We start from the raw sequence: 25,081 nt of genomic DNA on the forward strand, positions 1-25,081 counted from the left end.
AGGCAGGAGGAGCTGAAGAAACTGAGGCAGTAATTCAGAGACAGGATGGGGGTGCCGGGATGCTGGAAGACCAGAATAGGGCCACAGGCTGATTCTCCTGTACCTTCAAGGAGAAGATCCAAGAGTAGACCCGGAGGTGTGGCTCCCCTCCCCCATCAAGTTTCTTTCCCCAATAGGACTGTAGTCCCCTTGCTCACTAGGAGCCACATGCCTCCTCATCCTAAGACTCCCCCAGTGACACAACCCCTAGCCATTTCCAGAGACTAAAAGTACAAAAACATATGAGCCTAAGAGATTCTTTTCCAGGCAAGTGATAGGAGCTGGAGGCCGACTGCCTATGAGGTCAGCCTCCTGGGGTGTAGCTGGGGACAGTAAGGACACTCATTTTATTACACTTCTTTCCTTCCTATGTTTCTGTTTTTATATTTTCTTAGCAGCAACAGAACAGGAAGACAGTCTTGAGGTATTTTAAAGAGTTTTTTTTTTTTTTCTTAAAAAAAATAATATAAAGTTATAAAAAGCGGCAGCAGCCTGGGGCCCGGATCTGGAGGGGAGGAGGTGCTGGCGGCTCCATTGCAGTGGGCAGGCACTTTCTCGTTAATGGGCTTTTGACTGCAGGAAGACAAGAGGCAAGAGACAGGGTCAGGCTAGGGGGTCTACCTGTCCTCCTATCCAGTGAACTATGTGGGCCATAAAAGCTAAGGTTCGATTTCCTCCTGCTGGTCTGTTGAGTAAAGCTAGGCACGGGGGAGGATAAATGCCTGCCCAGCAGAGGCAGTCTGGAGATCACCCATGCAAGCGGGGGACACAAACACACTCAAGCCCTGGGCAACTGTCAACTTATTACTACTCTCATATGGGTGTGAAATGTGTTGGGATGCATCTGGTCAGTGCCTAAACCAGGAGGGCATCCCCCCTTCCCACCCAATTCATCCCTCCTCGCTAAGATCATATGTATAGCTCAGAGCATGCTACTCCAGGGCTCCCATCAGAAGAGGCAAATAAATCTGGCTGCTGGCTTTTCTGGAAACCCTGGAGAGTTTGCCTGACACCTGAAAACCTGGCAGTGGATACATGTGCAAGGTGGACAGACATGCATATGGGGGCCTTGGGTGCTGTCCCTGCCCTTTCAGGCCCTAATGCCCAGAAGCAAAACCAACGAACAAGACCAGCCCACCCACCCTGTGCCCCAGTGTGTTAGGCCACAGCTCTGGGACCCCAGCTCAACCCCACTGCCCAAACCTTTCTTATCAGAGCTCATGGAGTCCAACTTCCTTTCCTTCAGGGAACAGAGGTAGCTCCAGTTCCTGGAGTGAGGGCCACAGCCAATTCAGAAAGTGGCCCTTTAATTAAAGCAAAAGTGGGGGAAGGGGGAGAGGCAGAGGCAACATCTCCTTAGCCCAAGAGAGAGGGCTGGGGACAGGGGAAGGCCCACCAAGCAAGAGCTGGGGTCACCTCTCCCTAGAGAAGATAGCCCAGGAACTCTCAACTTCCCCAGTCTTCCCCTCCCTGCACAAATTTTTTTACTTAGGCACCTCTTTCTGTCAGGTTCCTGCTGGGCACGCCAACCTCATCCATCCTGACCCTTCCCCGCCCCCGCTCTTCAGGGAGCTGGGCTGGTACCTTCAGTGCAGAACACTTCTCCTCAAAGGCCAGGGCTGGACCCGGCTTCTTGCGGCGCACAGAACAGGCCGCGTCGGCAGGGGCGCCGGCCTGGCAGTGCTTGGCCTTCACTGGCCGGCAGTAAGTGGCCAGGTTTTTCCGCTTCTTGGCTACCTCCTCCTCAGAGAGGCAGGTGGTCGGCAGGGCCTTGGCCACATGTCCAGCCACCGCCTGGCTGTCCAGCTGAGAGGCCTTGACTGGCGTGGGGGGCTGATGAGGGGAACCCCGACAGTCCAGGGGCCCTGCCCTCTTCACTCTTGGCCCCACCGTCCCATTAAGCCCCAGGCCCAGAGCGGGTTTAGTCTTGGCTGTGAGGCCCCGGCATCCAGAGGGCTTGCCTTTTCCAGTGGGCTCCAGGATGCAAGTCCGTTTGAAAGTGGTGGGGCCCGGCGATAACTTTCGTTTTCGAGAAGGAGCCTCCACCTCCAGCCTATCCTTGCCTTTGGACGACTTGCTGGCCTTGGAAGGTGGGAGCTTGCTGAAGGACGGGGACGGCGTGTTGGCAGGCAGTGGTGAGGTGATGGCCTGGCTCCCGCCCATGCACTCCGCCTGACTACAGGCGGCTGCCACGTTGGGGGAGCCTGCAGGGTAGCTGGGGCCAAGGCTGTCCTTGGTGGGGGGCGTGGAGGCAGGGCAGGAAGGTCTGGGGGGTGGGCCTGGAAGGCGAGGGCTGCTGCCCGTAGGGGATGGGCTCAGGGGAGCAGATGGGAGGGAGCTGACAAGGTGGGATGGAGGCTCAGCCGCTGGTGGGATCTTCCTGCGACAAAAAGAGAGCCCCACTGTGATGCCAAGCAAGCCAGAGGGCATCCCCACCAATATACAACAGCATTTCCGCCCCAAGAACTGGCCCAGAAACCCTGGCAGTGCTGCCATCTGCTGGGAAACGCTGGAACTGAGGAACACGAAAAAGGCCCAGGGACAGACAGAAATGTAACTAATATATAGATGCTTTAAGAATCCCGCTTTAAATCCCAAGTTAGCCATCCTCTACCCCTACTTACCTAAAAGGTACTGGAAGTGACAGGTAAGAGTTAAGATTCACTCCCAGACGACCCATTCGTGCCCGACCTTAGCCTAGCTCCAGGCCGCCAAGTTTCCCCACTTCCTCTTCATCCTACTTGGGGGCTTCCTGGCCAATAGCCAAGCCACGTCTCTAGGTATGTGTAAAGAATTAAGGCTTCTGAAGCCCACAAGTGCCTGGGACCCAGGGAGGGAAGTTCTGGGGCCAAGAGACTCACTTCCACATGTGGGAGCTGAGGTGCCGTTCCAGCATGGAGCTCAGGGCCGAGCAGAACCGGTCCAGCCGGCGGCTAAACACGTAGCATCCTGGACTCACCAGCCGGCTCCCAAAGGTGCAGAACTGGAGGCAGAAGGAAGGTACATGGTTACCAGTGCCTGAAATACAGGGAGGGTACCTGCACACAGAATCAGACCTCCTTCCCACACTCTGGACCAGGAAGGCTACCCCCTCACCCCACCCCCACCCCCCAGGTCCTTACCGCCTGTGGCCGAGGGGGCCGGGTTGCATAATGGCAGTCAGTGGGGAGGTGGAGGTCATCAGATGTCCCCTCCTCCTCACTCTCCTCGCTGGAGGCCTGGGCCCCACCCCGGGGCAGGGGGAAGGGGAACAGGCCTGGATCCCCATCACCACCACAAGGGCCTTCATCATCCAACTCACTCTCAGAGGAGGCCCGGGACCTGGAAGGGCCAAAGGGGATGTGAGGGCAACATGACAGAAGTGGGTCGGGGAGGGGGGGTTGTCCCTGAACCCGTCAAGCTCAAAAAGCCAGGGCAGACACCCTGTGGGCCATCAGACAAAGAGGAAGGGGGCCAGGGAGGGAGGGGACAACGGAGCTCACAGAGTCAAGAGTCGGAAAGATCAGGGGCCACAGCTCCCGAGGGATTCTCTCCCCAGCCCCTTCACTTCCCAGGCCCTGCCTCCTCAGGGGGAAAATCTGCTCCAGATTCGCCTCCTCCAGAAAATCTTCTGAGTGTAACTGCACTCAGCTCGGGTCAGCCCAGTCAATTTTCTCAACCCCCTTCTTGCATCACATATTCCTGTGAGCCTGTCTGTGAGCTGAGCCCGTGTTTCGTGTCTGCCCCTCGTGTTACAGGCAGAGCTGGGTGTGTGTCTCCTTCGGCAAGGCAGGCTCTCCCCCGGGTCCAGCGCAGCCTCTGCACACGAAGGGGCCAGTGAATAAATACACAGAAGGACTGCCTCACCCAGGACCCTGACCCTTCTGGCTCCCCAGTGATGACTTTTCGCCTGGTGGAAGCAGCTGGGAGAATGTTTTTATCCTGGGTATTGGATCGCTACAGAGAGGCAGGGGTACTGCGGTATGCCAGGTTAGCAGCGGGGGAATCACCTGCTTCCACACCACTGCCAGGGCTCCTCCCCCCACATCAAGTGGGGTGAGCAGCATCTTCCAGGACACCCCCGGGCCTGTCTCCAGGGGTCCCTGACAGTTTGGGGCCAAGCGTCCCCAGGTCAGATGGGTGCTGGCTCCTGGACCTACCTGGGCAGTGCACAGTAGGGGTAGGTTGGCTTGGCACGAGCAGAGAAGGCGCCGCTGGGAGCAGCCACTGCTGCCACAAGTTGAACTGAGGCGGGGGGCTCCTGGGAGGGGCGCTCGAGAGCTGCCTCCTTGCGCCCTGGGCTCTTCTCCTTGGGAGACTCCCCTTTGCGGGAGTTGGCCTTCAGCTCTGCCACCAGCACGTCAAAATCCTTGGCTCGGCCCTGGACCTCCCGGCGCTGGTGCACTGAGTGGATCTAGAACACAGCAGGGTGGAGGGTGGGGAGGGGGTGTGAGCTGAGCAGGGGAAGGGGCAGCAGTGTGCTCTGGCCTAGGCAAGTGGAGAGATTGGGGGGGATCTGGGAGCCACCCCTCTGCCTGCTGTCCCTACCTTGGGGCCCACTGGGGCAGCCCCTTCTCCCCATCCCTGGTCTGGGCTTAACCCCCACCCCTTGAGTTGGACCTTGGATAAGATCGCACTTCCTCTCCCTTCCCAGGGCCCGTGTTCTCCCTCAGCAGGCAGAGGGAGTAGAGGTTACCTTGCAGGTGAGAAGGCGGGTACAGATCTTTTTGGTCTCTGGATTTATTACCCCACACTGCCTGTTGAGGTCGCACTCCTTCCCTGTGGGGAAAGCAGGTCCCATGAACTCCACAGCCACTTAGAGGAGGCCCAGGGAAAGGTCTGGCATCTTCATGCCAAAGGCCTGGGAAGAGCTGGGCCTAAGGCAGGAGAGCCTCTGGCTCTCAGGTCTGCAGCTGTAGCCTTCCAGACAAACTCCTCTGGACATCAGCAGCTCTCTGCTGGGCATAAGAACCATCCCCTCCCCATTATCAGCCCAAGAATCCTTTGGGGGGCTCCAAGCCCCAAATAGAGCAACATACACCAAGAAACAGGAGCAGCCACAGGCATCTGGAATGCCAGGGAAACCAGCTATGGGAGGTTTCTGGTGCCCTGGATCTAGGTGAGAAAAAAGATAAAGGTCCATAGCCCAGGGTGAAGAACAGTAACTTCACCTACTTGGGCACAGGCTCCCATAGCCTTAATCAGGACAGCTGGACTGAAGAGACTCTTCCAAGAGAGCAAGCAGGTCAAGTGAGTGCCCACATCAAGGGATGATCAGGGGTCCCTGTACCCCAGCAATTTGAGATGGCCAAGCCCCCTCTTCGCTGACCCCCTCTCCATCAGACCCAAGAACAAAGCTGTCCAAAGGAGTCCCCATTCTACCTTCCTGACCCCCAAGACCATGACTACTCACGAGCCATCTTCCGGTGGGTTTTGGGGGGCAGCTTGACCCCACCAGGCTCCTTTTCAGAAGGGCTGCCTTCAGTCCGGTGACTGGGGCCCTCGCTGGGGGCTATCTCGATGCTCTCTCTGCCAGGAAGTTCTTTAGAAGGGGATGCCATGGGATTTTTTCCAGGGGAGTCCTTGGTGAGGCCACCTGGCTGGCTGAGGAAAGCAGAGGGTGGGGCCACCCTGATTCCATGTCCATCGGGCTTCGGAAGACTGGACATCTTCTCCAGATTCACCACAGGCACGAAAAGGCTATACGTGGAGAGAGGGTGTAGGCTGGGAGGTAGGGAGGCTGGGTCTGGGCCCCGGATTCTAGCCCAGGACCATCTCCTTTCCTGGAATTTGGGTGGGCTCCTGCAGGGGTACAGAACTCGGGACAAGGGAATCCTATATTCCCTGGAGCAAGTGGAAGGGAGGTGCAGAGCTGGCTCCCTCCCACCACGAGCAGTGCCCATCGCCCCATGGCTGCTTCCATTTGTGTCAACCCCTCCTTGGGCTGTGTGGTCAGGGCTTGTCTCAGGGAGTCTCCAGCCTTTCCTTACCAGAGGTTGTCCTTCTGGGTCTTCTCAGGAGGCTGGTGGCCACGGCTGCGAGACCCCTGGCCCTTCTCCCTGGAGGAGGTTTTGGTAGAACCTGGGGCCCTACAAGCAGGGCCCTGCCCATTCACTACATGGCATTTCTGAGAGCTGGCAGGGGCTGGAGGTGGAGGTGGGGCCCGGGTGTAGAGCTTGCTGAGGGGCCCATGTCTTCTTTCTGTCGCCAGGAGGTGGAGAGAGCAATCGAGATGAGTGCTATTAACTGCCTCCTGCCCCATCCTCCTAACCCTGATCACAGATTTATGATAGAGAATCTGCAGTTTCCGAATGTTAGGTTTTAGATTGGCCTCCTTCCCCTGTGAATCTGCACCTTCAAGACTGAAAATTCTAGGACTCTGCTTCTTGAAATTCTTAGCTCTTCCCAGATGCTAGAACTTTACTTTGCTAGAAGTTTGCTTAAACAATAATCCCAACCAACCACAATGTCTGAAGCTCCACCCCACCCCACCTTCCTATTCACAAAGCCTCCCTCCATTACCCACGTGACCTCCCAACTGGCCCTGTCCTCGGAGTTCCAAGTTCCACCTTCCCCTGTTCCCTCTATCTCCTCCCTAGGGCTCCCCTCACCGCAGTGCTTCTGGAAAGCTTGAGGCTTCACCACTTGGCTGCAATGGTTACATACAACCAAATAGAAGTCGTCATGGGCAGGGCAGTGCCCGAAGATGGACATGTCTGCAACGACAGAAGCCCTTATCACTGGGGCTGGGGATGCCAGGGTTTCCCTGTAAGATCAGAGAACAGACCCACCCACCACTCAGATGATACTTCCCCTCCCAGCTGATATAAGAGGCTTTATGATGGATGCTTCCAGAGTTCAATCTAACCAATCCCTAAGAATGCAGGCTTTCAGGTGAGAAAGCAGCAAACACCAATGATTAGGATCTCCCTCAGTCAGTCACAGGAGCCAGAGGAAGAGGCTGACTCAGACCTATCAAACTGAGAATGCCCAGACTGGCTGCTTCGATGGCTACAGCCACCTCCTGGGTTGTGGCTGGAAGAAGGAAAGGTGGTCCTGTCTGCCCTGGGCCCCAGCCCTCATGTGTGCCGACTCCCACCTTCTTTAATGAGGGTCATGGCATCCAACTTCTTCGGGTTTTTGTTACTCTCCTCCAACTCAGCCCCTAAAGGAGAAACACAGCTCAGAAGGACCACTCCCATCCCAGACGCCCATCTCCAACCCGACCAGGTGCTGTGGCCAAGCAGGAGGAAGCCCCTGCCTCTTGACAAGCACCCGGTGCTCAGGACCACCCAGAGAACCATCAGTGGATCTTTCTCAAGTGGTCATTCTTCCTTCACCTGCTACCTCTGGAATAAGCTGGCTCCATCAGGAGGATCCTTTCGTGTGGCTCCTTCACTCCAAGGTGCAGTTCAGGATCCCATCGCTGACCAGTTGGATGACTGTGGGTAATTATCTCTTTTCTGGGCCTGCTTCCCCATGTAAATGGGGAACAGTCCTTCACTTACTTGACTACAGATCCCCGAGGCCCTTCTTGAAATTTCTCAGATGCGTTCTTCCCGCTTTTCTTGGCATCCCAAACAGATACTCTCCCGGGTCCCCAACCTCAATTTTGTTTCACTTGGGTTGCCATGGCATTGTGAAAGTTACACCCAGTTGCTCAGGTCCTGCACTGACAGGATGGCCACAGAGCAGAGAAACTGCTATCTTGGGGCCCTTCAGCATCTTCAAAGTCCCCTCGGTCAGCTACACAAACCCTTTTCCTCTTAAGGGGGTTTGGGCAAGGGTTGCCCTTGTACCTCAGTTTCTGGGTTGATGACAAAAACATCTTAGCTATGCAAAGCAGCTCTTTCCCCATCCCCCTACCTTACTGCTCTCCCCTCCCTCCTCTACGCCCCCTCCCTGTCCCTTGGAAAAAAAAAAATCAATTCTGAGTCACCAAACCCGTCTGATTCCATTTCCGGTTCTCAGTGCACCCAGACCCTGACAATGGCCCCATCCTTGCCCACCCAGCATGGGGCAGTTCTAGGGTGGCCTGAGGCTCCCAGTTAGGTCTGCTTCTGACACCTACTAACAGACTTGCCCCTTTCTAGAATGAGAATACTGACAGTCTTATATAATCTCCAGATGTGAGGGGTGGTGGGTTAGGTATGCAAGAGACAAGGGGCAGCCTCCACTCTGAAGTCCGTTAAAATGCAGTGATGAACAGAACTGAGCTGGGAGTTGGATGTCTCAGAGGAGAACAAGTGTCATCAGAGACGGCTCCATGTGGTCTCCTCCTCCACCTCTTCTCACTTGCAAACTTCTTCTGGGGCGTGATGCCTGCTGTCACCCCAAAGGCCACGAGGCCAGATGCCCCCTGGGGCCCAGGAGACAAAGATCAGGAAAGGGGCTGTCAGCCCGCTCCACCAAAAGCACTCAGGGGCCTAGAGAAGGTGGGTGTCAGGGGAGAGAGCCCGGGAGGTAGGGCAAGAGGCCCGGGAAAGGACGGGGGGTTGGAGGCATGGATGGATGGACAGAAGGAGGGAGGAAGGGAGGATGGATAGAAGGATGGACCGATGAACTAATGCGGAGGAGGCGGGGGTCCAGTGGCACTGCAGTCGACAGGCAAACGCCGAAAAGGAGCAGAAGGTGCGGGGCAGAAGGCGACGGAACAAGTGGGGTTGGGAGGGGGGCACAGAAGTGGGGTGCGTGGGAAACACGTGGAGAGGACTGTTGCGGATGGGGAAAGCCCAAGGCAGGTGCAGGAGGGGCGGAAGCTGGAGGACAGAAGGCAAGAAGAAACATAAAGGAAAGCAGATGTAGGGGCAGGTATTGGGCGACGGCAGAGGCAGAAGTGGGCAGGGTGGGCTGCTGGCGGAGAGCCGGCGCTAGGACCCGGAGGCGCGAAGGTGGCGGAGAAGGCGGGCACTAGGACCCGGCGGGTCCTTTGTTTGGGGGGCCGGGGAGCCGGACGGCGGCTCCCGTCGGCAGCTCCCCTCTGCTGGCGGGGGCCCGGAGTGGGGGAGGGGAGACAGGGATGGGGTCTTCAGACTCTAGAGGAGCTTCACTCACCTTCGGCCGCGGGCAGCTCGGCCCGCTCCACCCACGAGCTCCAGCTCTGTCCCGCGAAGTCATCGAGACTCGGCACCCGCCGCTCCAGAGCGGCCATTGCTGCCGCCGCGCGTTCACGCACCGCCATCACCGCCGCGGACGCGCGCCCGCCCCGGCGCCGCCGCCGCGCGGCCCCCTCCCCGCCGCGGGCACGCCTCCCCTCTCCCTCCCACCTTTCCAGCTCACCCTTTTGCGCAAGCGCAGCACCGTCCGTCTGGCTCTCAGTCTCTCGCCCACATAGCCTTCTGGGAAATGTAGTCAGCTAGGTGGTGCTGTTGCCTACTGAGCTTGCCACAAGAGCCCCTCCAAAATGCATGATTGCGGGAAAGAGACCAAAGCCTCAGGACCTCCTCTCCTAACCCTGTGAACACATTCTTTCTGCTACCAGTCCCTCTCTTAAACTCACTGCATACAGACCCCAGTCCCAAACCTCTCTGCCTAAGATGCCCCTTTAAGCGGTGCCTCCGCCAGCTAACTGGCGCCCCTTCCCGGGCTGGCGGCCACGACCGACTTCGCTTCCCTGTAGATCGAATAGGGTAGGTGCAGGGAGGTGGGCGCTGTGCATCAGAAGGGCAAAGGGAGGGGGTCTGTAGGATGTGCTGAAGGACACAGGGGTTGGAGTGGGGGAGGATCCTCAACTCTGGTGTTGTGCCTGTGTGGGAAACCCACGCTGCCCTAATGCAGAGCAGAGGGTTGGAGTAGCGTTTTCTGGATTTGGTAGGACCTAGTTGAGCTGACCAAGATCACCTGTCAGGATGACAGAAGGCTATCTGTGAGCCAGAGCCAGCCCCGGAACTGGGGTGGCCCTGAGGCTGCTGGTGTTTGCAGCATCTCTGCTGATCCGTCTCTCCCCTTCTGATAACTGCGATCGATACCCTGTATCACCTCTTCCCAAACCCTGGTTGGACCCTGACTCCATCCATCACTTTGGCTTCTTTTTCTAACGAATATTTTCTGTGCTGGCAGGGCTGCTACCAGAGCTTCGTCATAGGGTGATTTCTCATCAGATCTGTTATTTTCCTTGCTAAGGCCTGGAAAATATTGATACCTTAATCATCCACAACTTCCTCCTCAGCTGATAATATTCTTTCTTACCTTAATACACTCAAGAGACAAAAGCCTGTCTCCTACCCCATCACATCGGAAAAGAGATACTAATTCTCTTTTCCCTTACACCGCACCCCGTCTTCATTCTTTCATCTCAGAGGAAATCAAACTGGAGGCAAATAAGTCAAGGTCTGTGACTTCAAGACCTCTGCATGTCTTCTCATTTTCACCCAAGGAATGTTAAAGTACTTCAAGGATGATCTCTGATGGTAGAGCTTCTTAACCTAAAAACCATAGATGATTCCTAGGAGGTTGGCGAACCTGGTGACATTGAGTGTAATATTGTGCCCAAGTGTATTTTTCAAGGGAATATAAATGAAGCCTGTGACTGTCTGTCAGAAGGGGCATAGAGGTGCAAGTTTGTAAGGTTAAGAGGGCAACGCATAAGGCCCTCAACTCCTGACAGGAAGCTAGATTAGGTCACAAATGGTAGGAGAGCACATGGAAACAGCATTGTGGAAGCCACTATCTCCTGCCTTTTGAGTTTACTCTAAATTTATTAATGAATCTCATTACTTTGGATTGAGGAGATGTCACCAGGCTGGGGTCTGCCACGAACAACTCAGCCTTCAGACTCTTATTGCTGGGAGTGCAGAGTGGAGAGGAGTAGAATGATGTTTTGGTTGAAAATGCTGATATTTGTCCAAGAACTTAAAGCAAGGGGAGGAGGAAAAAAAATCCCCATAAGGGCTACATTCTTGGCTCCTTCATGGCAAATGCTTAAAGCATTGTTTATTCATGTGTATAATGACAAGCACCAGAAAACAACATGCAACATTCGCCCCCCGCCCCTGATCTGCAATCCCAGAAGAAGGACATCTACGACCATGATCGTGGAGGGAACTCGTGTTCAGAAAAGGTCCGAGGTGGGCATCCTGGCAGGGTCAGAATTTACTAGGGCAAAGGCAAGTGCCCTGCCTGCTGGCCTCCTCCCAGCAGCTGGAGAAACCAGACACCTTCTCCTACCTCAGGCCCCACTAGGCAAAGTGGTGATGCCAGCCCTGGTTGGAGGGAACATGAGTCCTCTGAGGACAGTCCAGCCCTCTGAAGGTAATGAGGTGAAGCAGCCTTTCCTTTTAGGATGGCCATGAAGAGAGAGGCCATAGCCTAAATCAAGGCTCTTCTGACTGAGAACAAGCCAGCCACTTGAAGACGATAAAAGAGGCTTCTTGGCCTAAGGGAGAGTTCTGGGCTAGGAGTCCTTGGCAGGAGTGTATACCTACCCACCCCCTTCCCTAGCTAAAGGGCCAATTAGTAACTTAGGCCCCCCCAAATGAGAACACTTTATCCATCACATTTCAGATAAATTATAAATATGTACACAGAATCAAACATAGTTCCAGTAGAAGCTGCTCACAGACCCTCACAGGGGCCAGCTTGAAGAAAAATGAAGGAACCCCTTTGTTCTCTGTGTCTCGAGCTGTAGGCAAAGCTGTCCCACCTTTTCCTTGAGTAATCATGGGGACAGCTCAGGACAGAGAGAGGTTCAGACTTAGAAATACCCTCATCCCCATCTCCCAGCTTCCCTCCTCAAATCCATTCCCCAAAAGCTAAAAAAAAAACAAAACTAATTTTTCACTGAAGGATTCTGGGGCGTTTGAAGATATAAATCTCACACTCCCCTATCAAGCAGGGAAACTCTGACCCAAAAGATTGGCCCAAAGTCAAAGGTCCTGCCACCTGGGTTCCCCAGTAATGCACATGTTACTGTGGAGGGTGCTGAGGAAGGTGAGGAGGTTGGAGGGGTTGACTCAGTCCTGAGGAGAAACACACAGGACACATCCACCTTTGGGACGACAAGATGGGCTAACTGGCCCTGGTTTGGAAAATGGCTGGGTTCTGCCTTTGTCAATCTCCCTTGGGCAGCTCTGTGACCAGGGCAGACTGAAACATTTTGAGTGGCATGGGAGGCAGATGGCCCTTATCCAGTCAGCGGTGACTCTTGGGCCCTGGGGTCCAGAGAGGGACTGAAGGAGGTATCGGGAAGAGGAGACACAACCAAGGACAAATATGGAACTGGGTCCCGAAATGAAGAAGCACCAATAGCATCGGCCTGCCCTGGACTGAGGTGGGGGTGAGGGGTGGGGGGATAGAGCCTGGAAAAAATGAGGAGACAGAGGAGGAATGGAGGGCAAAGTGAGAGGGCATATTCTTTCATAAAGGTGAGAAAGGGAAATGTGAACCAGGGTCCAGAGAAGGAGCAGGGAGGAGAAAAAAAAGGAGAAGAGAGTGAAGGGGAAGTGGGCCCATCCACCCATGTCCCGGGGCCCTGGGGCAGCTTAGACTCATGATGGTCCTTTTTCCTCTTTCCAAAGCTGCTAGCTGGCCCCACAGAAATCAAAGGAAGGCCTGAACAGACTCAGAAAAGTATCTTGACTGCTTCAGATCCAAGAGGCTGGGGAAAGGAGGTGGACAGAAAGGCAGGAGGTGGGGAGGGCTGAAACAGAGAGCCTCCTAGCCCCCTCATCTTGCATCCCAAGTGTAAGACAAGCCCAAGGAGGAGGACAGGGAGAAAGGTAAAGAGTTTCTGGGGCAAGTAGGAGTTGAGAGTGTTGGTGGAAAGCGCCCCAGCAGGGAGGGGTGGGAGAACTAAGGGAATAGAAAAAACTGATTCCCCAGCAAGTTTCTGGCTACTGTTTCTTGAAGTTGCAACTCAGTTGCAGTTGGGACCCTCTGGAAGGCTGTTTTCTAGGCAAGTCAGCCTCCTGGGTTCAAACATGATGGACTCTGTGGGCAAACAGCGGCCAGAGGAGGGAGTGGGGAACATACTGAGCTCAGACTGATGTCAGGTCAGTGCAGACATGGGGCCTTGATGACAGCCACTGAAGAGAGGTCACTAAACCACTGGTGGGCCCTCCATGCAAGGGAGCAGGGAGAAGGCTGCCAGCCAATTTCCCCTCCCCCCACTTTTATTGAAGCTGGACAGATTGATAGAAGTGGCAGCAAGGAACCAGTCTCAGGTCTCCTGACCCCAACCCTTGCCTGCAGCAGAGGCTGGTTCTCAGAGGCTGTGAGGGTACGTATAAGACCCCAAGGAAGATGCCTGGGTCCAGGCAGTAGACAAGAAGCACTGAGCTCCTGCCATCTGGGACTCCAGGAAGAGGAGGGATAGGAAGGCACTGGGAGGGCTGCCCAGGTTTCCGACAGCTGGTGCCTGCCCATCAGTGAAGACGTCTCAAAGCCCAGAATGATGGGGGAGGGAAGTTGGAGGAGAAGGAAGAGGGAGGTCCTGGAAGCCGGAGGTGCTTGAAGAGGTGCTGTCCTGTTCGGGAGTAGCTGGGGGCTGCTTACTGCTTCTCCACCGCTCCCTGCTCAGCTGCGCTCTCCGGGCTGGCGCCCTGACCCTGGTCCTGGCCCTGCCCATGCCACGGAGTCTCCTTGAACACAAACCAACAGTTCCCGGCCCACAGGAAGAAGTTGATAAAGCCGAAGAGCTGCAAAGACATGGTGGGGGGAGGAGGGAGGTCGTGAGAATAGGAAGGAAGGCACTGTGGGAACCAGGAGGGGGAATGCCTGTGTGAGGTTGGGGGGAGGGAGGCACAGAGGGTTAGAAGGACTAAAAGACAGAGGACTGGCTGTAGAAGCATGGTTTAGGGCCATCACCCACTGAGGGGCTCTCTGATGAAGGTATCTAACTCTGTCTGCAGCATGCACCCAAGTTGTGGCTTGGTCGCTGGGAGAATGTGATTCCTGGAGTGGAGCACCATGCAAAGCAAAGCAAAGAGCAAGGGCTTTCATGGCGCCTAGCCCAGCATCCCTGGGGCCTCCTGGGTGGGCAGGGCCAGAGCTGTCCAAGGTGCTCCTTTCCCAGGGCAGCCAGCCAGCTGGCTCTATCCAAATATTTATTCAAAATACTTAAAAAACTATCAGCAGGAAGTATTTAGGGGAGGTGTACGATGTCTGCAATTAACTTTGAAATGCATTAACAATAAGATGGATTGATAGATGAACAGAGGCAGATAGATACATGATAAAGCAAGTCTAGTAAAATGTTAATGGTACCAGCCTCTTCCTTGGCTGGTATGGACCCAGGCATCTTCCTTGGGGTCTTATACATACCCTCACAGCCTCTGAGAACCAGCCTCTGCTGCAGGCTAGTTGATTAGTGTGTGGGTGTTCATTGTAAAAATTCTTTCAACTTCACTGTATGTGAACATTTTTACAGTACAATCTGGGGGGTGCGGTGTGGGGAGGTGGAACCTATCATCAAGATTCCAGCAGGATCTAGAAAGCTCCCTGGTGTACCAGCCATTAAACCTTTCAGTTACTGGGCCTTGGGGATGTTTTGACCATTTTCAGGGAGAGATTTCCCTAAGTAAAAGTCTCTCAGTCGTGTCTAACTCTTTGCGACTGTATAGTCCATGGATTCTTCAGGCCAGAATACTGGAGTAGGTAGCTTTTCCGTTCTCCAGGGGATCTTCCCAACCCAGGGATTGAACCCAGGTCTCTATCTGGGGATGTTTAAGCCAAAGCTTCCCAGGGCAGGGCTGAGGTGGCTGGGATGACAGGGGTGCATTTGCAAAACTCGAGGCCTCAGCTATTTACCAACTGATATAGAGATATTTTGATGTTCTAACAACTAAGGTGGCCAATACATGCATACCAGCTGGACCCACCACTGCCCAAAACTCTTTTCCAGCCTGGAGCTCCTTCTCATACAGTCTGGGTCAGCTCCCAGCTTTGAGTCCCATCAAAGCCCTAGGCGCTGTCTTCATGTGCTTGTGTGTGCACACACACACACACATAAAGAGACAGGCAGAGTGGGAGGTGGTCACAGACAGCATGCCAGGAGTGGGGGAGAACAGAGGGAAGTGGGAGGCAGAGGGCAGAAGGGGGAAGAAACGGGAGGTTGAGTGGCCCTTCCCAAATGTCCCTTGGGGTCAGCCAGGGGCCAGCAGGCAGCATGAAGTAGAGGGGATGTGCTGGCTGCAGGTGCTGGGGATACCAGCTGTGGGGACACCCTCTCTGTTCTTCTCAGCCCCTACTGCTGTGACTGGCCTGGGCATCAGGGACAGGGCTGCCTCCCCCAGACCCCATCAGTGGCCACAACTCTCACCACAGAGATGTTGGCCAGTCCCATGGAGGGTGTGGCCCCGGCACTGCACACTGCTTCCTCTCCATGGCACACAGACATGGCGGCGGTCAGGCTGGATGGCCGTGTGGCCCCCTTGACATCAGTCAGGCCCTTGCCCCAGGCAGCTGCAGCTACCAGCCAGAAAAAGGTGAAGGAGACAGTCACACAGAAGTCCTGGGAGGAGCAGAGGGACAGGAAATAGTCAGAAAGGACTCCATGATTCTGCACTTCTTTTCCTCTTGCCCTAATGTATGTGATTCTGGGGTCCCAGGACAGCTGCCTCTTCCCATCCTGTCGGACACCTAGAGCCTCAGGGAGCCTAGATCATTCTGAGGAATCTTCCATCATGAGAATCCTGCCAGACAGGGCTACCCTTGCCCATGCCCTCAGAACTGAGGTCAGGGAACAAGACATCTATTGGTCAGTGTCAGCCCTAAAGCCAAGCAGCCTAAACGCACCACTCTCCCCTTCGCCAGCCTTTGCTTTGATCACCATTGCTCAGTTACACCTGGTGGCAGAGTTAGGGCAGACCACGGGAGATAAGTGGGGATCCCCTAAGGCACCCTTTCCACCTTGCATGCCTAGGATAAGGATAAAGCAAAGGGGAAATAGTATTAATAATAGCTAGCAGCTATGGAGGCTAACTATATACTAGATATTTTTATACCAGATATTTTATCCTTCCAAAACGGTGAGATAGTTATTGTTTTCTTTCCATTTTCTAGTCGAGGAAACTGACATTTAGAGAGCTAAATAATTTGTCAAGAGCATGTGGCTAGTAAGGGACAGTGCTAGGGTTTGAACCCAAGCAAATCTGACTCCAGAGCCTACTTCTTGAAGCTGTTGTGCCTCCTCTGAGCAGAGCAAGTGATGGGAAGTCGGTAGACACAGAGGTCTGGGACATGGGCCTTCCACAGGCCCAAGGACCTGGCAGCCCCAGCACCCAAAGGGACCAACAGCAAAGAGCTGGTAGGGAGGTCGAGGAGGTTCACCTGAAGCGTCAGGGACCCAGGAAAGCCGCCACGCTTGTCTTCAGCCTAGGACGTACAGTATCTCCTCCCCACCCCATCCCTCCTGGCTGTGCCCACTCACCACCAGTGGGAAGCGCCTATTTTCCGTATAGAGTTTGTGGAAACGCAGGTAGATGACGAGTGCAGCTATGGTGTAGAAGAAGGAAAAGATGCCCAGGGTCACGAAGAACTCAGCGGGGGCAGAGAAATCTCCCATGAGGTGCATGGTCTTGGAGGTGGATTCGTCATCACAGAGGGGCATCTCATACTGGACCCGGTTCAACCTGCAGGTGGCAGGAAGCCAGCCCTGAGCTCAGGGCAATCCTCCCCCTGTGCAAGCAGCAGGCTCTCCGTGCCCCAGGGGTAATCCTGCCCCCGTTCTCGCCCAAGGACTCTTGCAGAGCCGAGAGAGGGGCATGTAGGGAAGAAAGTTTCTGGAGGGAACCTTGCAGTCAAGATAGGAATTTCCCTGGAATTCTGGCCAAACTCTACCTCCCGCTCAGTCACCACCCCACACTCATGCACCCTGCCCAGACACGGTGACCCTGTATTGCCAAGTATCTCTAGGACCCTTTAGGTCATAACCACAATATATATAGTTCATCTATTTCTCTCAGCCAAACCATCAGGGGAATGAGCTTCATCCTGCCCCTGGGAAAGCACTGTGCCCAAGTTAAGATTGGAATTACCCATTCTCAGACTTTAAGTCCCCCAGTGAGACTACATTAGACCAAATCAAGAGAGGAGAACAAACACACTATTATGTTCAAGAGACAGCTGATCTAACTTGGATGCTGCTACTAGAAATTTCTGAAGAGGTGAGCCCTGTCCCTATTCCCCTCTGAACACTTGGGCTCCCCCTTCTCTAAGCTCCTAGATACCCAGGAAAGAGTATTCCCTTCTACCTCCTGGTCAAGGTGTGCCTCCTTGTATTCTGTTGGTACAGGTGAGCATCCCCCTTCAGCTCTTCAGGATCTGAGTACTGACAAGCTTCCTTACCTTCAAGGCAGGGAGGAGGCTGCCGAGGGTAGAAGAGACTTGCCCAACTAGTCCAGACTCCTATAAGTCTCCACCCCACACAGTAGGGTTCTTTCTGTAGGAGCTGTCATTACCTGCTATTGGTTATTCATGGACTGGAACATTATTAAAACAAGGATTTATCTGAGTTTCCCTTATATTTTTCTCTGGCGAGTGTGTCTGAAATTCCTAAAGAGCAGGAAGCACCTGTGCCTTGTAATTCTATTTGAAACTGGAGTGGCACACAACAAAAGGTCTTTAGGTTTCTGGAGGAGGAAGAGACCACGCAGGTCCTGCCAATCCAATGAGAGAGGGTGTGCTGGGTCAGAATCAGCTCATGCTCACCTGAAGGGATAGCCGAATGCAACAATGATGGCACTCACGTCCTTGGCTTCGTTGTTGCAGCGAACCGTTGCTCCTGTCTCCCCGCTGTAGGAGCCGCAGGACCCGAAGGCGAAAATAGCAAAGAGCTGAGGGAGAGTGAAGCCCGTTTAAGAGTCAGAAGGTCTCAACTGGCCAAGATCTATCCCTCTGAACTACTCTCTCACTCCTAGCAGGTGCAGATATGGGATGGGGCCAAGTGAAAGCGAAAATGAAAGTCGCTCAGTCACGTCTGACTCTTTGCGACCCCATAGACTGTACTCCACTAGGCTCCTCTGTCCATGGAATCTCCAGGCATACTGGAGATTCACTGGATACCACTCCAGAATACTGGAGTGTGTAGCCATTCCCAGGAGTCCCTTTAATCAAGTCCCTTCTGGCCAGGGACCCATGGCTTCTGTTGGTCTCCCAGCCTCAGGGTGCTCTGTTCACTGCCCAGGATGCTGGACCAAATGGCCAAATGCATAGGGTTGACTTTGACTGGTACCTGGGAGGGAAATGAAGAGGGAGAAATGGGCAGTTTCTAGGTCTCCCCACTGGATGTAACATTGGAGACCACAGATAGCCTCCTTAAGATGATGGCTAAAACAAAGCAATTTAGGCTTTGGAAACTTCTATCTCAAAGGTGCATTTGAATTTCCTCCCCAAGGGAGAGGCATCCTAGAAATTCCCCTGTGCCAACCTAAATCAGGCCTGCATGAAATTCTTTCCATTTCTCCTTTGAAGGCATCATTCAATCTTGTCATCACCTTCTTGCTAACTTACAGTGACTTCCTGCCTCAGTGGAGATATAGCTGGAGGGGACCACTTCTGCCAAGCCTTCAGAGGGGCCAAGGGGGCAGGGGCCGGGCTGCTGTCCCACAGTACCACCAGCTAACTTCTCTTCCCCTAAAGGCACCTTTCCTTCAGCAACAGTGCTGGCTGAGTTGATGCTGGCAGTCCTGGCTCAAACCCAGAGAAAAGTATCCTCCACTTGCCTTATCAGCCTTTGCTATTTCCCCAGTGGTGTTTCACTTTATAATCTGTTGATGCTGCCATTTCTCGGTGTTGAGAACCAAAGGCATTTCAGATTACTTGAATTGTTTTCCTCTTCACCTTTCATCACATGTTACTAAACCTCCTATCTTGAGTGAAATGGAATTTCCTCATCCTACAGTGTTCTAATTTCTTCTTGGGGACACATACTTTGGTGAGAAAAGGAGGTGAGAAATTGGAATTTCTTATTCTCCCACATCATCTGTGGAGACCCCATTTCCTGTGTTCTTACCATTGGCTTGTGCCTGATATAATCCTTTGTGTTAAGCAGTGAGCTTATTCTGTTAATTGTTCACTTTTTGTGTGTTGCTTTGTGATTCAGTATCTCAGACATGAATTACCTAGAGGACAGCTAATTCACACCCCCACCCTGAATCCAGAGTTGATAGAATAGAGCTGTGGGCATGGTATCTCGCTAATGCTCGATAGTGTTATGGAAGGAAAAGAGACCTCGGTTAGGAGTCTGGAAATCTGGGTCCTAGTCCTGGTCCTGTCACTATGGAGCCAGCAACCTCTAACAAGCCGTTCTGTTCTCTGCGTCTCAGTTTCCTTGTCTGTAAAACAGGAGGTTTGGAGCAGGCCACCCAAAGGCGTTTTCCAGCCCTGTGGTTCTCTCACTCTGAGGGCAGCTCTCTCCATGTGCTCTTGGCTGGGTTTGCCAGCAGCTGCGCTCTGGCCCTGGGTGGTGTCCGGTGCCACTGCCCCGCCTTGCATCGCCTGGCCTGGCAGATCTTCTCCAGGCTGAAGCTGTTGACCCCTCTCTAAAGGTCATAATGGGTACCTCTCTGTTTCCAGGAGGTTTAATTTGAACAAACAAGAATTGTCTCCATCTTAACACACCTCCAGGAAAGGAGACAGTATAATCTCTCTCCAGTGCCTGAATAACCTCCTGATCTGACTTAAACTACAGAGGCCACAGTAGACCCCCTGTGTGCACATCTTCTTGACAGAACTGAAGAGAAGTCACTCAAAACCTCTGCATCATTACCTTTACATACTCCAAGTTGCCTCCCTGGCATAACCGTGGCACTTCTCTAGCTCATCCTCATAAGGATTCTCTAATCTTTTGTCAGCTCTGTGGTTCTCTGAGTCCTCATGGAAGTTTCTTGTTCCTCTTAGCTTCTGGTGTCCAGAACTGGACACAATTAGGACGTACCACCCTAGGAAGGGCAGACAGTTGGATATATTTTTACTGTCGGCAGTTAGTGAGTGGCTCTACATAGGACCCCCTAAAAGTTGGTACTTCTCACCTGGGGCAATGAACAATTAGTTATGGAGCCTTCTGTTTTACCAGCACTCTCTTGACTGGCACTCCTGACCAGCTACAGAAAGATGTCATTTATTGAGCATCTACTATGTCCCAGGCATTGTTCTAGGCAATATGACTTATTAGTGAACAAAAGAGAAAAACAAAATCTCTGTCTTCATGGAGCTCCTACCCTAGAGCTTCAGTATCCACAATGGAAGCAATTATCCAAATGTGGCTATTTACATTTAAATTAATTAAAATTAAATAACATTTAAAATTCAGTGGCTTGGTCACACTATCCACATTTCAAGTGCTCACTAGCCACATGTGACTAGCAGGTTCCATACTGAACCACACAGATTATATAACTTTTCCATCATTGCAGAAAGTTCTGCTATGTCCAGAAGACAGCCTTGAGGTTCTAAAAATCCTGAACCCTGCTTTATGATTCCTCCATGGGCAAAATATACCCATAGTAACTTTAGTATTAACTGTATTCTCTTCTGTTCTGATTCTTTGAAAGTCAGGAGTCTCTAAACACCTTATATAATTTTATTAACCAGAATATATGGTTAAATCAGAACAACACAGTCAGAAGGTGTCAGATAACAGATGACAGTTTGTTATTAAGTGAATGGACAGTGGAATCTTGGGAAAATCTCTCAGGTTCACAGAACAGCAGAGCAAAAAGGATCTCAGAGATTATCAAGCGCAATAGTCTCATTTCATAGAGGTGGAAACTGAAGTCCCAAAAGATTAAGTGACTTCCCCAAGGTCACATTTAGCCAATGTGAGAGCCAGGCTTAGAATTCACAACTCCCGATTGCCGGTTCAGTGCTCTATGTCATCCATTCATTAATCAACAAAGAGTTATCGAGCATCTACTTTGTGCCAGACGCTGCAGAATCCAAGATGAATGAGACCAGTGCCTGCTCTCAAGAGTTTGCACCCAGAAAGGAGTCACGCTCAAATAAAAGCCAAAACATAACCCAGGATCACAGAATTATTAAGGCTGAAAAAAGATCTCCACTCTGTGCAGGGAGGATTGCAAAGAGGGAGGAAGTAGCTGTGCACCTTGGGAAACAGGATCAGAGAAAGACACTTTCCCAGCTCCTTCCACCTTTCTGCACCAGATATGCCTTCTTCCTGAACTGTGTCAGGGGACTGAGCCACAGGGAAGAGTGCAGAAGACCAGCAAGCACCAAGTTACTAAGCACCAAGCTGGGCATAAAGAACAGAAGCCAAGGAAAGATGGAAACCCTGAGACAAGGGGCATCTCCAGGGCTCTGATACCAACTACCCTTCCTCCTCATGGACCTGCTTTGCTGGGAACAGTGGTGGTCATAAACTCTTCTCCTCCTCCTCCTTTCCCTCTTCCTCCTGCCTCTGCATCTCTTTTGGAAAGATGTCAGAATAACCTTGCTAGTTTAAGGGTGAGGCTCCACTTTGGTGCAAACTTGCTTTTTGGTGATAACCTTTGTCAGTCCTGAGAACACTAACATTTCCACTTGGCGCAGAGCACAAGGAAGACATGTTCTCCCACAAAGCCTATTCCCACAATCATCTCATTGGTTGTTACGAACTCTGATGGAGTGCTTTTGAATTCTCCATATTTATTGAAATACCTTATTTTCACTACCAAGACCCCAGAGCCAAATAAGTGAAATTTAGGGAGAAGGAGAGGATTGGGCACCAACACTTACTGAATACCTCTTGGACTGCCAGGCTCACCATGGTCTTCTCAAATGCTCCAATGCTTTACACATATTACTTTCTGTAATCTTTCCAGAGAGCTCATGAGATGTACCTTACCCTCATTTACAGATAAGAAACTGAGATCCATGAAGATTTCATCACTTACCCCAGCTTCCATAGCTAGAAATCTGAGAAAAACTAGTCTTCCAATAATTGGTATATGTCCATGTTCTTTGCCTAGCTTAGTGTAGACTCAGTGAGACCCCAGAACTGAAATTTAGGTGAGATTAGTTCATTTTAAAATTTTTAAAAGATATGCTAATGGAAGAATAACATTACTTTATCTCACCAGGATTCCAGTAAAAGCTTTGCTTGTTTGGTAATAGTGACAACAGAGTTTTCAGTTATCTTTACAATAACTGCAAGTTTTGTGTGTGGTGTTTTTTTCCTCTGGTCGAGAGACAGGAGTATTTGATCCCTCCAAGCAGGAAATATGCAAAAAGTCCCAAATGATATTTTCACTGTCATTTTGGTGCTGGTTCCTGGGGCCAGTTCCTGTGTTCGCCTGGAGAGACTCAGGGCAAGTGAAACTCACTCTGAATTCAGGTTACCAGGATGGCAGTGAAAGCAAAGCATGTCTATTATGGGGCTACCCTTTGAATGAAAGCTGAGTTCAGAGCCTAGCCATGGACTCCTGGATTGAATATTATGAGAGAAAAGCATAACTTCCTCTCTAAGAAATTGAGGATCTTAAAAGTCAAACAGGTTTTAACTCCTAGGAATCAGAGCTGACTGTGGACGAGACCAGGCATTACTTTGTGCAGCCTTACAGAAATGTTATGGGTGTTGGCTGGGGGAGGGTTGGGAAAAGGATAGAAAGGTTGAAGAAAGAAGCCTTTCAGAATCCCCCCCATGGAGGATGATTCCGTGGTCTAATAACCTCATTGTTTCCCTCATCCCTTGACAGTCTTTCTCAAATTTCCCTTAGATCCAATTGTCTAGTTTAATGATAAAACTGTACTCTTTTATTTCTGGTTCTGCTCCTCCGGATTGCTCATAATGGCTCCCCAGCTCTGGATAGCAGACACATGGAGCCTTAAGATCACTCTTCCATGGCCCCCTCAGGTACTCAAGGGGTGAGTCAGAGCAGGGAAGTGAGGAGAGGTGAAAGAGCTCAGTGAGCAGTCCTTCCAAATGCTCTTGAGGCAGAAGGGAGATGGAAAGTCCCCACTAGGTCCCAGAGTTTGCACTTGGGAGCTCCCCAGGCTGGCCTGTAGCCCCAGTCACCGTCTCAGATATCGGAAGATAACCCCAAATGCACTATTGCTCCCAAATTCCAGATCTGATGATTCTCATCCAAAGGATGATTTACAAATCAATGACACAGTGTTAACTCTTGTCTCCAGCGAGTTAAAAGCCCTTTAGAACTCAATCCTCCTCAGTATTAATGGTAACTTATTCCCCAGCTGAATTTTGTGCTGAAAGCACATTAATTAAGTTATTCACACACCATTTGGTGGGCGGATTGTCTAACAAATCTCTTCTGTGATAGTGTGCTAAATGTTCCCGACAGGTCTTTATAATTTGAAAGACTGACTGCACCTGTCCAGGTTCCTAATTTATACACTGGGAAGGACAGAGAACATGCTAAGGTCTCAAAGTACCAGTCAGGCAGGAGATGGTGTTTCCCCCATATCACTACAGGGAAACTGAGGCCCTGGGCAAATGATTTCTTCAAGGTCACAGAATAAGTCTAATCAAGGATAATGTTCTAGCATGCCAACCCATTTAGAGCAGAAAGGGACCCTAGGGATGGTCTGATCAACATTTGATTAATATTGGAAACTGAAGCCCAAAGAAGAGATTTTTGCCAAGGTCAAGTAGGCAGAAAAGGCAGGTCCAGGTCTGTAACCTAAGGCCCCAGCTTTCCAGCTCGATGTTCTATCTTAGTCTACAAGGCACGTTTTGGCTTACTTTTATTGTCTTATTTTTCTTTTCTTTTATTTCATCCCAGAGCCATGAAATCCATTCATTCATTCAAGCACATGCTCCCACAGTTACAGCAACGCAGATTACTCTAGTGATCTCAACAGAGCAGGCCTGCCAGCCAGGACCCTGTCCCTGGAGTCCACCTTCAGGATCAGTCAGGCCCTGGCAGGTCTGGGGACAGGATGGTACCCGTCGCCTGCCTCCTTCCCTCCTCTGCCCTCCGCAGCTTTCCTCGTCCCCCTTGTCCTCCTCCCCCCTTCGGCCAGCCAGGAGTGGTATGTGCAGGATCAGAGTTCTGGAAAGGTTACACCCGGGTCCTCTCGCCCGGGTGAAATGTGAGCGCCCTGGGCAAAGGCTCCTTGCACATAGAAGGACTGAATCCGGGACTCCGCATGCCTCGTTCCTCACTGTCCTGCCACCAAGTGCTGGAGAAGCAACCCCAGCCCGCCCCTCCCCCGCCCACCTGTCGCCGCCCCCCACCCTTCCGCCCTGCCAGCCGCAGCACCTCTCCACCCCACCCCCCAACTCCGGCCACATTGCTTAGGGTCAGCGTCACAGTCCAGGCTCCCGAAATAGCCCTCGGCTGGGGCTGCGACTCACCCACTGGAGAACTTTGATGAAGCCCAGCGGCTCCTCCAGCCGCCGCCAGCGCAGCCCCACGAGCAGGCGGTCCACCTGCAGAGACACAGCCCGCCCGGGGTCAGAGCGGTGGAGGACCGAGAGGGCGCTGCCCCCTTTTTGCCACTCACATGAGGGAGAAGGGGCGGAATAAGGGTCGGCCTGACACCCCAGTAGAGAAGGAGAGGCGAGAGGGAGCCTCAGGGGCGTGAGGGGAGTACCTGCTCGCGCGGCGACTTGTCCGCGGTGCGGCTGGAGCTCTCCGTCGAGGACATGCTGGCGCAGCGGGACCGGGGCGCGGCGCGGGGGCTGTGGGGGCTGCGGGGACTGTGGTGGGGCTGAGGGCTGCTGACCCGCGGCGCGCGAAGCGGGCGGTACCGAAGCTGGAGCGGCCGTCGGCCGCCCGGGATCCAGGCTGGCTGGGTGGGTCGCGGGGGGCGCTGCTGCTCGCGCTCTCCGAGGCCGCGGCCGCCGCTCTGCCCGGCCGGCTGCAGAAAGCCCCCGAGTCCAATTCAAACTTCTGTCAAACTCGCGAACCAACTCGGCAGCCGAATCACGTGGCGCGCGCTCGCGAGCCCTCCTCCCGCCCCCTTAGCTCCCAGGTCCCTGCCCGCGGGACGCCTTAAAGGGACCTGTGGCCTCTGCGGGCAGTTCGGCCGCGAGGGGGCTCCGGTTCTTTGCCAGAACCTCCAGGGGTCAGCGAGACATCACCGCCACCCCGACCCACAACCCGGGTGGGGAACTGGCCCGGCGCGCTGGCAGTCACCGGCTCCCAAGTTTATCTTTCCCAACTTT

General features: G+C 53.0%; 2 protein-coding genes across 8 annotated transcripts; both read right to left on the reverse strand.

The window, feature by feature from the left end:
- Positions 1 to 397: 397 nt before the first annotated feature.
- On the reverse strand, positions 398 to 10,448 carry ATXN7L2 (ataxin 7 like 2). 7 transcript variants are annotated; one of them, XM_043460420.1, is made up of 13 exons: positions 9,073 to 9,201; positions 7,359 to 8,377; positions 7,118 to 7,183; positions 6,630 to 6,734; positions 6,009 to 6,219; positions 5,432 to 5,718; positions 4,715 to 4,797; positions 4,179 to 4,432; positions 3,162 to 3,360; positions 2,901 to 3,022; positions 1,624 to 2,419; positions 1,243 to 1,343; positions 471 to 612 (listed from the first exon to the last, which is right to left on the reverse strand). In XM_043460420.1, exons 3-12 carry the CDS (start codon positions 7,134 to 7,136, stop codon positions 1,251 to 1,253), a joined length of 2,169 nt encoding a protein of 722 aa, XP_043316355.1. In that variant the 5' UTR covers positions 7,137 to 7,183; positions 7,359 to 8,377; positions 9,073 to 9,201; the 3' UTR covers positions 471 to 612; positions 1,243 to 1,250. The 7 variants fall into 7 exon arrangements, with proteins under 7 accessions (XP_043316353.1, XP_043316351.1, XP_043316355.1 ...); XM_043460417.1 differs by lacking the exon at positions 7,359 to 8,377 and having other exon boundaries at positions 5,432 to 5,622; positions 9,073 to 10,448; XM_043460415.1 differs by lacking the exon at positions 7,359 to 8,377 and having other exon boundaries at positions 1,243 to 1,307; positions 9,073 to 10,446.
- A 468-nt stretch (positions 10,449 to 10,916) lies between these two features.
- On the reverse strand, positions 10,917 to 24,832 carry SYPL2 (synaptophysin like 2). The gene is made up of 6 exons (XM_043460426.1): positions 24,508 to 24,832; positions 24,269 to 24,343; positions 17,665 to 17,789; positions 16,385 to 16,586; positions 15,275 to 15,466; positions 10,917 to 13,652 (listed from the first exon to the last, which is right to left on the reverse strand). Exons 1-6 carry the CDS (start codon positions 24,559 to 24,561, stop codon positions 13,506 to 13,508), a joined length of 795 nt encoding a protein of 264 aa, XP_043316361.1. The 5' UTR covers positions 24,562 to 24,832; the 3' UTR covers positions 10,917 to 13,505.
- Between the last annotated feature and the right edge of the window lie 249 nt (positions 24,833 to 25,081).

This window comes from Cervus canadensis, chromosome 2 (genome assembly GCF_019320065.1).
Source record: "Cervus canadensis isolate Bull #8, Minnesota chromosome 2, ASM1932006v1, whole genome shotgun sequence".
In the NCBI taxonomy this organism is placed as follows: Eukaryota; Metazoa; Chordata; class Mammalia; order Artiodactyla; family Cervidae; genus Cervus; species Cervus canadensis.

Excerpts from the sequence above, each read along its gene's own strand:
- SYPL2 (XM_043460426.1), bottom strand. The coding sequence starts at position 24,561 with ATGTCCTCGACGGAGAGCTCCAGCCGCACCGCGGACAAGTCGCCGCGC. Across the intron at positions 16,587-17,664 it reads GCATTCGGCTATCCCTTCAG|GTTGAACCGGGTCCAGTATG; the intron begins GTGAGCATGAGC and ends TGCCACCTGCAG. Across the intron at positions 13,653-15,274 it reads GACTGGCCAACATCTCTGTG|CTCTTCGGCTTTATCAACTT; the intron begins GTGAGAGTTGTG and ends ATGTCTTTGCAG.
- ATXN7L2 (XM_043460413.1), bottom strand. The coding sequence starts at position 9,199 with ATGGCGGTGCGTGAACGCGCGGCGGCAGCAATGGCCGCTCTGGAGCGG. Across the intron at positions 6,735-7,117 it reads CATGACCCTCATTAAAGAAG|ACATGTCCATCTTCGGGCAC; the intron begins GTGGGAGTCGGC and ends CTGTCGTTGCAG. Across the intron at positions 4,798-5,431 it reads AACCCACCGGAAGATGGCTC|GGAAGGAGTGCGACCTCAAC; the intron begins GTGAGTAGTCAT and ends CTTTCCCCACAG.